Below are 15,053 nucleotides of genomic sequence, written 5' to 3' on the forward strand. Positions count from 1 at the left end.
ATAATTGGAATATATGCTTATACAACATACATAAGAAGGAACATTAAAATATAGAAATTAGTATAATTTTTGCTTGTTTTAAGGCACTGGTAAACACATACCTAACACATCATAGTCAGATTTTGTTAGCAAGTATAGTGTGTGCAGAATTATAAAATAATAATGGAAATCACGTTTAGAATGGGGAAGGAAATGTTATGCATAGATGTAATAAACCAAGCAGCTAAAAAAATGGAAGATGAACAAACAGAAAATTGAGAAATCTCATTTAAATGCAACTCATGAAAGATAAATGATTGCTTCTTGGAAGGGAAATTATTTCTGACCTACAGCTGCAGTATTCAGTTCATACAAGCACAGCAACAATTCATGTTTCTGTAGCTGACAGACATGCTAACACAAGTTAGGAAAGCTCAATCAAATAGAAGAACGCAGCTTGTGCTTATGGACAACAAATCAAGTGGTTGGAATGATGATGTTTGGTACATAATGCTCTTTTTAACTGCAACGCTTCTGTAACACCATTACTATAAATGTCAAATTGAATAAGCCTATTTTTAATGTGAGAAAAAAAATAAGACTCTAGTGTGGATTCTAGACTCAGAGAAAGGCAGGCCTAGATATGTTTTCTAGGAAAGTCAGCAAGAAAATACTGTAAAGGATTGCTGTTATTTTGAAAATGCTCAGGAGTCATTTAAATCCTTGGAAAAAAATCAAAGCAAGTTTTCATGCCTCTTCTCAAACTGCCAAAATTCTCCAAGACTCCAGTCATTTTTAGAAGCATTTTACTGCCAAGCAGGCAATGCAATTTGCCTATCTAAATTTGGGCCTGCAGTTCGGGCTGCGTGAAAGACGAGGAGAGAAGCAGGGACATGTGACTGACACCTGTCAGCACAGCCAGTTGAATGGACAAGGACAATGCACCCTTCCAGAGGGAAGTGTGGAACAGCACTCTTGGACTCTGGTTTATTGGATTAATGCTGGTTCGTGCCTGCAACTGTCTTGCTACATGTTTCACAGCACAGCACGTACCTTAAAAGTCATCCTCTGATCCTAAATACTATTTCTTAGAACATTAATGACAGAGACTTCTAAACAGATTATCCACTTCAAAAGCCAAAATTTTAGAGGTTAGTAGCTATCACACACCTGCAGCATGAATTGGGGTCCTCTTTACAACATAATCTTTCACCAAGATTGATGCTCCCTGATTTATGAGCACATCTACACATTCCACATGTCCCTTAAAGGCAGCAAGATCCAGTGGTGTCCTTCCATTGTTATTCCTCACGTCAAGGTCCAGCAGTGACTGTACTAGCACTTCCAGAGCTTGATGGTGGCCATGATAAGCCTACAAGAATAAGAAAATTCTTCAATTTTCCCATCCTTAATGTTTTTCCCTTTCTTGCCAGAACTGCATAAATGAAACTGTAAAAAGACTATTCTTCAGCATGCAGAAGAGCAATTGATGCAGCACATAAGTAGTTACAACAGTTACGACCCCACAATTGCAGCAAGAAGGTTGGTGGTTTTTTCCTATTTTATCCTTTCAGTCAGCAACTGCAACTGCTCCCAGAAAATCATCTGTCTTCAATCTGCATAAATAACAGTATTTTGACTACTGCACAATGTTTCATCACTTTATGTTGTAGTTACATCATCCTCAGATTATTTCAAGTGAGGAACATAAGCAAACTTAAGTAATTTCTTTTAGATTTTTACATAAAATATTTTTAAAAAACCTGTAATAAGAATGCAGTACAAATAGCTTTCATTTACCACTATCAAAGATTATTTTTTACTTTGTAGATATATATATATATTTATGTACTGCATGAGACTATTTTCAGAAAGTATAGAGTGGTTTTTCAATTGCTTTAAATTCAATGAAAAGATCAAAGCCACACATTGAGCTGGTTACTCTGTATTTTGAATATTTTTTTATAGACAGAATTTCATCACTGTCCTACACTACTCCTTGTGCAAATCTTTCCTATAGTACTGAAGACAAGCATTGCTCATACTAAACAATTAAGAGAGTAAAACAATGTAATGATTAAAAAAGTCGTTATTACTTATAGAACAAGTCTTATGAAAGTTTCATTAGCATAGATTTTAATTAGAAAATTCCACATGAAAGCTGTTCCATGAAGCAAATTTCAAGTGACATGTAAAAATCATCCTATATACCTCACTCAGGAATATTAGTACATATGTTTGCATTTTGTTTATTAACCTATTTTGAAAAAATCAGAATGAATAAACTTGTGCAACAACTGTTTGCTACCAGATGAGATATCATCACTAAAGAACTGAGAACTTACAGCTAAATGCAGCGGACTTATAGGTGCTCTGTTGTCCGAGTCATTCAGCATGTCAGTACCTGATGTTTCCATCAGCTTAGAGAGAAAAAGTCAGAGTGAGTGCAAAACCCCCTCACCTTTGAAAACACTCAACAATAATTGCTACAGTTTCCCATATACACAGATTGAAAAATAAAGGAGAAAAAGCAGGAAGAATAGTACAGAATTACAGATGTCCCGATCTTCAACATTTTAGAGTCTGAATCAACTGCAACATCTACCCCATATTCATGTTCCAACCCCAGTAATTTAATTTTACGTAATAATGCAATAATTCAATAAGAAACTAAATTAAAATTAGTGTTTTTTCTGAAGTAGCAATATGAACAGTGAATACAAAGGGAAGACAAGGACAGGTGACAACAGCAGCAGGAAAAAAACCCCTAAACATCAGCCAAGTAAGCATTCTGATTAGGTGAAAAGTCAGCAGAAAACAATATGAAAGCCCAGACAGCAGGACGGATTTCTCAGAACAGGAAAACATTTCTCAGAGAGAAAAAAATGGACTCAAAAAAAGCAAAAGCATTATAGCATTAAAATATCTATGTATATACATTTCTATTTGTGACTTTCAGATGTGTTCTGAAGTTTTACTTCTGGGTCTTTTTCAAGACCATATTTAATTAAGTACAATAGTAGAAATAAAACATTCAAAGTATTTGAAGAACACCAAATACATTCAAATTACATTAATTATCACACATGGTCAACCAACTGTTTAAGCAAAAAACTACATGGCTTAAAAAATAATTTCCCATTTTAAAATTGTAAAATCCAATTAAATCCAAACTGTAGTTGAAATTAAATAATACATTCATGCATTGAAGAAATGGTCTAAAAAATAAGCAGTACTTTTAAAACTACATGTTCTCTTTTGCTCTATAGTAGTACTTAAAAAGTGAGAAATAATAGACTTACAACATCCAGAGGCGTTTCACTTGCAATCTGTAATTAAAAACACCCAAAATTCATGTTTGAATACATTTAAATATAAAAGAGCACTTTTAATAAAAATACTGAAGTTGTATAAGACAGCATATCAAATAACACACATATTTTTGCAAAGGGAGCAATACAAAACCAACTATGGCTTAATTATCTGAAATTCTATTCTGGGGCCACTAGTTACTGTAACTGCATGCTGCATGAACTATTTTATAAGGCACCCTTTCTTACAGTCTTTCTCCACATTTTAATTTGCTCCTTCCAAATGACATTCATGAAATTTCTTAAAAGTTCTCAGTGGGATAACTTGTGGTTATTTTATTTCAGCCACCAGCAAAAAAAAAAAAAAAAAAAAAAAAGGTAGTGTAGTTTAAATTAAGACACAACCCAAAACTAATATCCCACATCTTCAACTAGTTGTCTCGTCATCTGAGAATTTTTCATCTTTTTAAGCCAGTATCTAGCACCCTAGCTCCTCACTTTGCTTCTGTTTTAGGAATACCAAAGGCTGTGTGCTTTGTCTGCACACAGGCTGACAAGGGTGGGGGAATCCCCAGACAGCCAGGGTGGGGGAATCCCTGGCCTCTGCAGCACACCCTGTAAGAGCAGCAGGTACACCTTTCATCCAGGATATGTTCTCTTACCAATTCAAGACACAAGCGATGACCGTAAGCAGCAGAATAATGAACTGCATTGTATCCTTGTTTGTCTCGGATCCCAGGGTTGGCATCATTTCTTAGCAAGTATTCCAGGCACCTATTCAAATTGACATATGCAACCATGTATCTAAATGCTGAATTTCAACTTAATGCTAAGTGATAAATTGTTCCAATTCAACTGGAAAATAGAATACAGCACACAGGGACACTGATTTAATGTACAATATTGGCTAGGACTATAGAAAGCTACCTCATTACATCAAACATAAAGGTCAATCACAAAGCTTCAAAATTTGAAATAATCCTTCTCTGCAGACATCCTGCATCTTCTGAGTTATCTGACTTGGTTAAAACTTGTATTTCATGGCTATTTTCCTCCTAGCTAACACAACTGCAGTTACCTTTGCTAATATCAATGATTACTATTTTGTATGCTTTTCTGCATGAATCCCTTCTTCTGTATGTTATATGCAAAGAAGAGAAGCAGATCTTCATGGCAGCATACAAGAGTAACACACACACACTTCCACTACCAGACACAATTTTAAAAATTTGTAATCCAGTAAATACTCAGTTGTTGTCATAGATATATCTTACCATTCCTCACTTTCACTGGACAAATTTATAGGGCAGAATACGATCAGCCGAGATTCAACCACACTCGGCCAGGAGGATGGGAAACGGGGGATTCAAGTCAGCTCTCCCTAGTTTTCTGTTTTTAAGAGACTCCATGTGTGCACACTAAATGATTGCAAGCAATAACCCTGCTGTTTCATACTTTTGTGTTGTCTATCATTTCAGCAACATTTTCCAAAGTCATTATTATGACTTTGAACTTGCTGGTGAAGCTATTCATTATTCTGAAGTGTACAACATCCCTTCTTCTCTCTGGGATCACTAAATACTTCCTCATCAGAGGTGCACTCTCACTTCCATAATTTTTTGCCCAGCATAAACAAGGACTTAGCATGTAGTGAAAAAGGTAAAAATATTTCTTGAGTTTTAAAGAATAACATATATAACATCAGATGCAAGTAACTTTAGAACTAGTTCAGTATAGCTATTAAAAAGCTACTTGTAAAGCATATCTACGTTTTTAACCAATCAACTCAGGTTTTATTTGTCCAGTAAACAAATGCCTAGACTTCATTAATGACAACCGTGCTTGCATGTTTTTGTTTGAATTAAAATGAGATGAGATTCACGAGAAGCAAAAGACAAATCAATTTGGCTCATTAAGTATGAATTACAGTTCTTACATTTCATTTGCCCAATCATCAAACTTTCTTTTTAATTTGGATCAGTAATTTTGTGTTAGCATTCATGGCTCATTAAGAAGTGTTACATGTCATGGGCTTTGGCTACTTAAATTTCTACAATACACTAAATACACTGCAAGGAGCCAAGTCTGCTAGAAATCCTCAAGTACCCCATCTTTCAAGTGCAAACCAGATAATTATTTTTGATGGTTTTTTGCATCCAAGAAAGAGATTACTCCTGCATTTTTCACATAATTAACTCTCCTCAACAGGTTTCTCAAAGAGGATATTAATCAAACTTTCTGAAAGCCCAGGTAAATTAAATTTATTTCCCATATATTTATTCTTTATTTTTAAAATTTATTTTCCATTAGAAAAATATAAATAGAAGCAACATTTTTTTTTTCTCCTCTAAGATGCTGCTTATTCTACCTCATTCTGAAATCATGCTTTTCTCTCTAGTCTTGGTAAAATGGGGCTTAGTGGTGTTCATTCCAGATCAAAAGCATTTGTTAAAGATACAAAAGAAGTACTTTCAAACAAATAAACCAGAAAATAATTTTAAAAAAAACATCCCTGTCTCTAAAATCTGTCTTTATAGATGTCTGAACAAAGACCATAAAATTGCACATAAATATCTTTGGAATTTTATGTAGATGGTTTCCTGACATTTTTTTCCCAGGCTTTATATTCTGACTCCAGTAATCATTTTTAACTTCATTCCTGTTTGAATGAGCTGAGCAGTACTGGTTTTCCAGCTGTTACTACTCATCTTGGTGCATCAATATAAAAGGTTCCCCTCAGGCCATTCTGCTTTGCAGCCTGCCTTCCAGAGACCCAAATGTTAATGAGAAGGGCAACAGCCCATGGGCTCCAGAGATGATGCTTTGAGTTACCTCCCAAAGCTCTGCAGTATTGTCATCATCACTCCTGCTCGTGCCTTTTGTGAGACAGATGGCAAAACGATGTCATCTGAAGAACCATAATAGTTTGGAGGTTTTCAGAGCAACTGTGAAGCTAAAATTATACCTAGCTCAACTTGTAACAGGGCAATTAAAGTAAAATTATCTCAGCAAGCTCCAGTAGGAATTGAAATTATTTCTAAAAAGCAGCAGACAATTTAATTTTGAAATTTGGCTTCACATAAAAAAGGCACATTGTTCAAATGTAATTAAATGGTCATAAAAGTATTCTTTATTTAGCCTTCAAAACCCAATCTGTAAGTTATACACCACCTCATTTTTATTGCTATCTCACCCTTTAAAAGGTGCTGTATTAAAAAAAAAGATGATTTGGCATGAAGCAGCACATCTCCAGGGAAGGTGTCACTGTGTGCATATGGAATGTGCTGCTGCACACCACAACCTGCATATGTGAGTGTGTGCACAAGAAGTGATGCTCTTCATGTCTCCTCAATATATGCAGTGTCTGGAGCTTAAGTAATCATCACTTTGCTGCTACCTGTATACACTTTGCATATAAACATTTAAGTCATTAATAAGGATGCCAAATATAACCACTGGTTAGAAAATAAACACATGTAAGAGATCAGTGGATTTATGAAAGATTCTGGATGCATTTCATTCATAGAAGTGTAACTACATCATAAAAATTCACACTATCAGCAGATAGTCATGTTTGGCATTACAGCTGTAGCTTACTCAAACATCAAACAGACAAAGCATCTTATACTGAAATATCAAGTTAATATCCATCCTTCATTGGAATTTGATTTTAAGGCAAAATGACCCTGCTGTCCACAACTAACTTAATAACCCCCACAAAGGATATTTATTCAACCACTACACAGTAGATAGGATTAAGAACGCTATTCCCAATTAATTCCTGATTTAGGACATCTGCATTATAGGACACAAAATTCTTACAATACATTTTCCTGCTGTTCATTTTTTTCCTCTGAAATATTTGTTACATCAAGTCTTTTATATACAATGCACACACCTCTGTCAAGTTTAATCCTTAAAAATACAAGAAATGCATTTGGCAAATCTGAAGGCAGAACACACACAAAATTTACAGCTCAAATGTTCCTAATGAGAAAGGCTTTAGTACAAATCATGCCACTTACTTCCCATCTGTGTCTGATGCAGCTGCATAGTGCAGAGGTGTACAACCCCTCTCATCAAGGTCATTCACACTAGCTCCAGATCCCACAAGGGCAAACAGGCACTGATAATTACAATTGGCAGCAGCATAATGGAGTGGAGTTCTTTAGTACACATTTAAATAAAAAGTACAATGGTAAATAACAGCAAAATAATATTATAGAGACAGAAAAAGCAAAATAAAGTGAAACTTAAATCCTCCTTACATTTTTAAGTAAGTATTTGTGGTGAAGAATACATCACCACAGTACTAAAGACAAAGTACTTTAGTACTTTGTACTAAAGTACAAAGTACTAGGGCCACTTTCTAAGAACCACTTAACAATGCTGAACCATATATAATGGATTTATTTGCCAGCCAAAATATGTACAAACTTCATATTAATGAAGCCTTATTTGAATTTTCTTGTGTAAACTTAGAGAAGAAGATCCAGTTTACATTAGAAATACTATTTTCTGTTAAGTAATTTTAAGCCACATGGAAAAATATGGACAAATCAAAAACTGCACAACAACTAAATATAGCACAAATAAAATACAACAATTGCACAAACAGACATTTTTAATAAACGAAGCACAATTTTGCCTAAGTGGGGAAAACATTATTATTTATTTTTATCTATAATGACATAGCAGAGGCGTGGTTAAGTATATCTTTTCTTCTTGTAACAAAACCATGAAATATTAGTACTGATGTGTAATCTCCGAGAAAACTTATCCCAGCTTCAAATACATAAACAATTCTCTAAATATGCCGGTTTAGCTAAAAATTTAAAAAGACCAGTATGACTCAGAATTTAATTTTCTGTTTTTAAAAAGAGACTGCAGCTATAAATATCTTGATTTTGATGAGATAGTCAGGCTCTTTCCTTTTCCTTAAAATATCTTTTTCCCATTTCTCCCCATTTTAAACTAATATTTTCCATCTCCTGAAAAACTTGCTCTATATAACATCAACATTAAACAAAAATCCAAATCAAACCAAAAGGAAACCCCAACTTTCGATGACAAAAGTTGTGACAGATAGTTGTTCCTTTCTCTGGAAATAATGGAAGTGGAATTTAAAGCAAAATACAACTTTGAATCCATAACTTTTTCTTTAAGTCCTACTCCTGCTCTTCACATCCCAGAAAATCATATTTTCCATGATGTGACATGAGATTTTACATAAGTATTGATCCTGCAATCTAAACTTAAATAATCATATACTAAAAATAGAAATTAATGTCATTCCAAAAGAGTTCAGAGCTCAAACAGGAAAGCAGAAAGGGATCGATATTGTGAAATGAAAAAGGTAAAGCAGTTATAATAAAATACTGGGTATATTAATAAAAGAGCTTAGAAATAGCCACAGATTTATAGATTTGACTAATACATTATTTGGAAAATGTTACTAATGTCCTTGGATGAGAGCAATTTAAACATATTAGATCCATGTTATAAGGAAAGAAAGTTCACAAAAATTACAGTTGAATGTGAAATTCAGTCTTTGAAAACAAGACTAAACACCTACCTAACAAAACAGGATTACAAAATAGGTTTGTGACTTTTGAGAACATATGCTGAAACGCAGTCTATGAGAGACATCATATCATAAAAAAACATTTAAACTGGAACGCAGACTTGGCCACATATCAACAAGCTGCTACTGCAATACTTTTAACAGCCCTCTCCAATATACAAATCTGGAATGTCTTACCTTCCAAATCTGTCCTTTTTGTTGAAGTCTGCACCAGTATTTAGCAGAAGATTTAGGCACTCCAAATTCCTATTAAATTAATACACTATTACTTGTGATTGCAAATTTTATTTCCTTAATACTGGCCTCTATAAATATCAGAACTACTACACATGAACATCTCATATGTTAAGTTTAATGGAACTGAACTATAATGTGGAATTTTTGATATATAAATTCCTGTATGTAAAATAGATTCCATAATTTATGGACCAAACCAATAAAGAATATAAATTATTTCAAGACCACATATATAAATTTTATTGATACCAACTGGCATGCATAAAGCACATAAACATGAACCTAATTCAATAAATAATTAAATTCTTATAAACAAACAAACAATAACACCTGCATGTCACATGCTTTTGCTACCAGGATTCCAGCAGAGAGGCAAGATTTTACTGCATATATTTTAAGGCCAAATGTAAGTTGAAGCATAGATATTTTACTTTTTAGTGTAATCAATTTTCAATAAATTATCATCATAATAGACATAATAGATATACTATATTGTTTATTGTTTAAACACTATTTTTTGTGACTTTCCTAAACTTGAGATGAGTGAGGGAATGCCTCACAAATTATTTGGTTTTTGTATGAAGAGATAGCATTTTAACTTTTACCACTTGCAACAAGGATGTATCTAGCAAGTACTTTTGATTTCAAATGATTACTTAACAGTATTACTTAAACAACATTCAAACAGAAAAATGAAAATATCAATATCATGGAGTTCTTGTGTCCCACAAAGTGTATCATGAAATTTATTACCCAATTCTTCCAGGCAATTTGAGTAGCTGCTATAGAAAACCTACAATACAATAACAATAATCAATATGGATCACAACTCAAGTGATGAGCAAGTAGTTCTGACTACTTCATCCACCTAAACACTGGAATTTAATTATTGCTTTTAGTTTATTTAGACTGACCTTTTTGGAATTTATGGATTTGGTAAAAACAAATTTCCCAAAGTTGCTGTTCTCTATCTCATGTCCCACAGTGATCTGAGGTGGGCATGCCATCTTTGAATGCTGTAAATTCTAAAAATTTTATCATCATCCATGGGAATTTAAAAAAAAAAAATCAGTTCATCCCCAAACATAAATCTAATGTAAGGCTGATGACACTTGGACACTGTACTCCAGCAATGACTTATTGAGCTGAACAGTTAATTAATTTTTTGTTTGCAGATAGAATCCATCTTGAAATTATTTTCATATTTACATAAGTTCCAAGGGGAGAGGGCAGAAAAAACAGAGGAAATAATAGAAAAAAAGAATGATCAGCAATTGAAAAAGAAATACTGAATATGAAAGCATGAATGCTTTTTTACACACCCTCCAGCTGCAGCTGCATGAAGACAAGTCCTGCCAAAGTCATCTGGTGTGTCAATGTCAAAACCTACAAAGCAAATATTTTGTAAAATGATTATGTAACATCACCTTTCACAAAACTGCTGTCATCTGCTGTTAAAGAGAAATGCTTGCTAAGCAAACTTAACAGCTATTTGCAAAAGAGCACTCAAGCATTAAAAATTACTTCATTTGAAACATGTCCTTGCTATTTCCAATGTTTTGAAAAACAGGCATTTAAATAAAAGTGAAAGGGGTAAGGTAAAACACAAGTAGGTGCACTGAGGCTGTGTTCTTTCTCATTCTGTTTACCTGCTAACATTTCGGTGCCATTTACTACTGAATATAAGATATATGCAGGTCATATGAAAATTTAGGAATATGCTAGAATTTATCATTGTTGTGCAGAGATTATTAATTTTTGGGGATGTCAGTATTACTAAATATAGGAGCTACTTAAATTTTACCCTTGAGTTTAGTGTTTTAATCCCAAAGAAAGAACTTCACTGAGTTGGAGGGATGGCTGCAAATAGCAGTTAATTACAGCGGAGCTCTTTGCAGAACAGTGGAGTTTTCTCTTTCCAAAAAGGCTCAGCTGTGGAACTTCAAATCCAAGATCACTAACATTTGCTGTGTAATTCCATATCTACCCATATATTTTGACAGAAAGATTACTGTTTACATCAGGTTTCAAAGCTACATTTTTGGTTTGAGGAAACTATTATGTTCTCATGAGAGTTTTGCTCTTGTGCAATGTAACTTATTTACTAAATCTCCATTTGTGGCTTTATTTTTTTTTCCTTTTAAGAACTGTTCAACAACAATAGATAATGAACAACATAAGACATGTTGTTCAAAAATACTATTATTTCAAGACTGTTTTCCTACTCTATATCCCCTAAAACAAGTTTTGTATGCACCACTATGCTTTTATTCCATTTCACCAGGAATGGAATTTGCTCTATAGCAAATAATTTAGGAGAGTTTACCAGTTTGGTTTGAAGAATAGCCTTTGATGTCTTTCCACATCCCTAAGTAGCTTACCTACCATCACTAATTACTTGAATGTCATTCAGTACTGAGACAAGGCAGATTGGTGACATTTTGTTAAGGTTTTCACACGAATACAAATGAACTTAAAAACCAGAGATCTTTAATGTACATAAAAAGAAACATCTCCCAACCTCAAAAAGGACACATACTCTGCACATACCAATTCCCACACCAAGAGCACACTCTTCAAGTCCTTATCTGTTCCAGGCTAGATTTGCATCCAAATTTTCTCAATTCATGTAAAAGCCACAGAAACCACTTGCAAGTCCTCCACATGATTTCCTTTGCCATACTGAACCTCCAGTAAAGGCACAGCCAGCACCACAGCATATGCAGGAAGAAGAAAGAGCCAGTATCCCTCATTTTGAACACATCCAATTGAAATATTGTCAAGCAAGAGCACATCCTAAATGCTCTTAGCAGTAGGTAGTCTTTCTAGCCTGAAGGCTGAGCACACTCTTCAAGTCCTTATCTGTTCCAGGCTAGATTTGCATCCAAATTTTCTCAATTCATGTAAAAGCCACAGAAACCACTTGCAAGTCCTCCACATGATTTCCTTTGCCATACTGAACCTCCAGTAAAGGCACAGCCAGCACCACAGCATATGCAGGAAGAAGAAAGAGCCAGTATCCCTCATTTTGAACACATCCAATTGAAATATTGTCAACTACTGGACAGTTCTTTACTGAAGTGAATCCTTGCAAGCTTGCCCATGACAGGACAGTCAATAAAAAGCCTTACCAGTAGGCAGCTTTAGTATATTCCTCTAGTTCTTCTCCCAGGCTTCCCTAACAAACAGTATAAAGCTGGGGAAGCAACTTCTTACGCTTCCTTTTCCCCAACTCTCTCCTCCCCACTTGTCTTTTTTCAAAAAACATTAAGTGTCTTCAGATTAATACAGAACCATTTAGTTTCATTCTTATTTTTCTTCTGTTCCAGAAGCTTCATTTGGATAAATCTACTTTCTCAGAATTGCACTGGTTCAGAGTTCAGAATTCACCTAAGAGTCTGGCCAACAAGAGAAGTAATAATCCATATCTTCAGGGAGGAGTCAAACATCAAAAGAAAAGTGCAACTGCATTGCATTTCATTAACAACATAATAACAATGCAACAGTTTCTTAATATAGAAGTCCACAGAGTCTTCAGTGCTATTACATGCCCGCTACAGGAACAGATGGGAATAGACTGATCTCTATTAAGCTAAAGACACCATGGAATGGAAATTGGATGCTCCATGAAGTAATAAAAAAGATTATCAATCTTTCTCCTTGAAGTTTCATTATGGTCTTAATCAGTCATCCCACCTCTGTGGGCAACTCGAAATGCACAAACACAGTATTAAAGAAATTATAAATGTATTATTAAAATTTGGCTGATTTTTTTTTAAACTTATGTCTGCAAAACTTTGCATTCACTTTAACTACGGACTGTCCATTAAAAAACAACCATTGGCCCCAAGGTACTAGTGAACTATAAGGATTTCTATGCATCACTAAATTAAGATTTAATTAAAAGCTATTCTGTGAAATACACAATGAAGTACAAATTTTAAGAATTTAAAAGAGTGTCCTACCTGATGAGAGGAGCTTTCTGCAGCAGTCTGAAAATCCACTTAATGCTGCCAAATGGAGAGGAAACATCCCATGTATACCCCGCCTAAGATACACCATAATCAGGTATCACAGCTTCATTACAATTAAAATAAAACAAACATGATTGTGTGCCAAAGTGCACATGCATGGTGGGTTCAGCAAACCACCTATTTAGAATGCTGAGCTAACTTCACATCTTAAACATTTCCTTCCAAGCTGTCAGCATGCATTATCAGTGCAACAGCCTATTAAAACTTTCAGAGCTTTTACTTAAAATACATTACAGAAAACTCTATTTCTCTTTTTTTTTGGTACAACTTGTGATATACTGACTAGCTATTTACAAGTACAATACAGCATAATAAACAAAATATTTCCTGTTGCAAGTTGAAGATGATATTAAAAAATTGCACTAGTTCTGCTAACCTAATAAACACACTTCTAAATTATGTCAGCTTGCATTCATGTCAGTAAAGTTACCTACTTTGCAGTGTCAGCACCACTCGTAATCAGAGTGTTGATTAATAGCTCATGGCCATATCTAGCTGCTATGTGTAATGGGGTATTTCCATTCTTATCTTCACAGTCTATTTCAGCTCCTATAATAAAGAGAAGTTACTAGGTAAGTGTATATGTAGGCATGCAGATACTTTGTTAGAAAAATAGGATTGATGATCATCTAAGTAACATTATTAATTGTCAGTGACTGACTGGTTTGGATTTAAAACCTATATAGATTTCAGTGGTAGAGAAAAGCATTTAATTATGTAACCTTATGGGCCAAACTCTCTACAACCTAGGTTATGGAAAACAAATCTATATATTTATATTCCTGCATTCTGAAAAAGAAATGGTTCATCAGTGTAACTTATCAAACTTTATAAACAGATATGCCGGACTCCACCACCATTACTGGACACTGGACATGAAAAAAAAATCAGCACGTTGTTACCAATACAAGAGGATGAAAACATTCAACCCAGAAAGCTTATGACAAAAATATTCTCTCCCCCTTTTTACCATTTTGAATGATGGTTTGGGATCTTGAAAATCTACCATGGATTGCTGTCATGTGCAAAGGTGTTTTCCCATCTTTACTCTGGAAAAGAAAAAAAAATGCTGTTACTTATCACCAGTAACAGCAATTAATCAGATCTGACCAAAAAAAAAAAAAAAAAACCAAAAAAAAAAAACCAACAAAAAGGACCTTTCTTCTTTTCTCTCTACATTGCATCCTTTAAATAGTTTCTGTGCACTTTGGCCAGACACATGCTGGCAATGACAAGTCAGCATGACATGACAAGCTTTTCACAAGAGCTGCTCTTAGTCACTCTTCCAGCTGCCAGTGACAACTCAGGGATGCCCACTCACTCACACTTCTGTCCCTAAGATAATAACTCTCAAGAGGATGATGACAGCACACTATTTCAGCAACAAGTCTATGTCCAACCCCTCCCCAAGGCTAAAATAAAACAATGTTTTAAGTTTGTTTCTTGAAAGAAAGTAGCTGTATTTACTAGAGGGGTTTACACATTACACTAGACGACAACACATTACAAAGCTCATGTGTTTCCTAGAAATTTCTGTAAAGTGATGTTTGCAAGCAATTTATCATAAACCACAAGTAGTCCTAGGGTAGAACTTTTCAACCCTATGAGGTACTATACATTTGAAATGCACATCTTGAATGTGCGCTTAGTCATTCACCCAGTAAAGACATCCTTGAAGCAGCCAACAGTAATGCGTAAGGAAACTTCACTTATTAACAGCTCAGTATCAAAGCACTCACAAAAGCATTTTTACTGTTGCTATTACTTTGGAATATCTTCCCCTCATGCTTGTCACAGGTAATGGGAAAGCTTTATTGCAGAAAAAAGTTCCTACACATGCCCTCAAAGAATTTCAAACACGACACAGAAAATCCAAGGACCTTGAATGCACATGCATACTGAATCTAT

The 15,053-nt window shown here is 34.6% G+C and overlaps 1 protein-coding gene across 5 annotated transcripts in view; it reads right to left on the reverse strand.

Annotated features, from left to right (window-relative positions):
- Window positions 1–15,053, reverse strand: part of ANKRD28 (ankyrin repeat domain 28) — a 117,948-nt gene that overhangs the window by 14,565 nt on the left and 88,330 nt on the right. For all 5 annotated transcript variants that reach the window (XR_005955004.1, XM_041466192.1, XM_041466191.1 and 2 more), the window contains exons 9-18: window positions 14,116–14,194; window positions 13,580–13,694; window positions 13,077–13,159; window positions 10,434–10,497; window positions 9,052–9,120; window positions 7,316–7,456; window positions 3,953–4,064; window positions 3,282–3,308; window positions 2,325–2,399; window positions 1,150–1,351 (exon numbers count right to left, since the gene is read on the reverse strand). Coding sequence is in view for 4 of the 5 variants with exons in the window: in XM_041466192.1 (XP_041322126.1) it covers window positions 1,150–1,351; window positions 2,325–2,399; window positions 3,282–3,308; window positions 3,953–4,064; window positions 7,316–7,456; window positions 9,052–9,120; window positions 10,434–10,497; window positions 13,077–13,159; window positions 13,580–13,694; window positions 14,116–14,194 (967 nt within the window). In the remaining variant the exon portion in view is untranslated. The remainder of the gene's footprint in view (window positions 1–1,149; window positions 1,352–2,324; window positions 2,400–3,281; window positions 3,309–3,952; window positions 4,065–7,315; window positions 7,457–9,051; window positions 9,121–10,433; window positions 10,498–13,076; window positions 13,160–13,579; window positions 13,695–14,115; window positions 14,195–15,053) is intronic.

The sequence above is a fragment of the Pyrgilauda ruficollis genome, unplaced genomic scaffold (assembly GCF_017590135.1).
Source record: "Pyrgilauda ruficollis isolate IOZ18807 unplaced genomic scaffold, ASM1759013v1 scaffold2, whole genome shotgun sequence".
Lineage (NCBI taxonomy): Eukaryota > Metazoa > Chordata > Aves > Passeriformes > Passeridae > Pyrgilauda > Pyrgilauda ruficollis.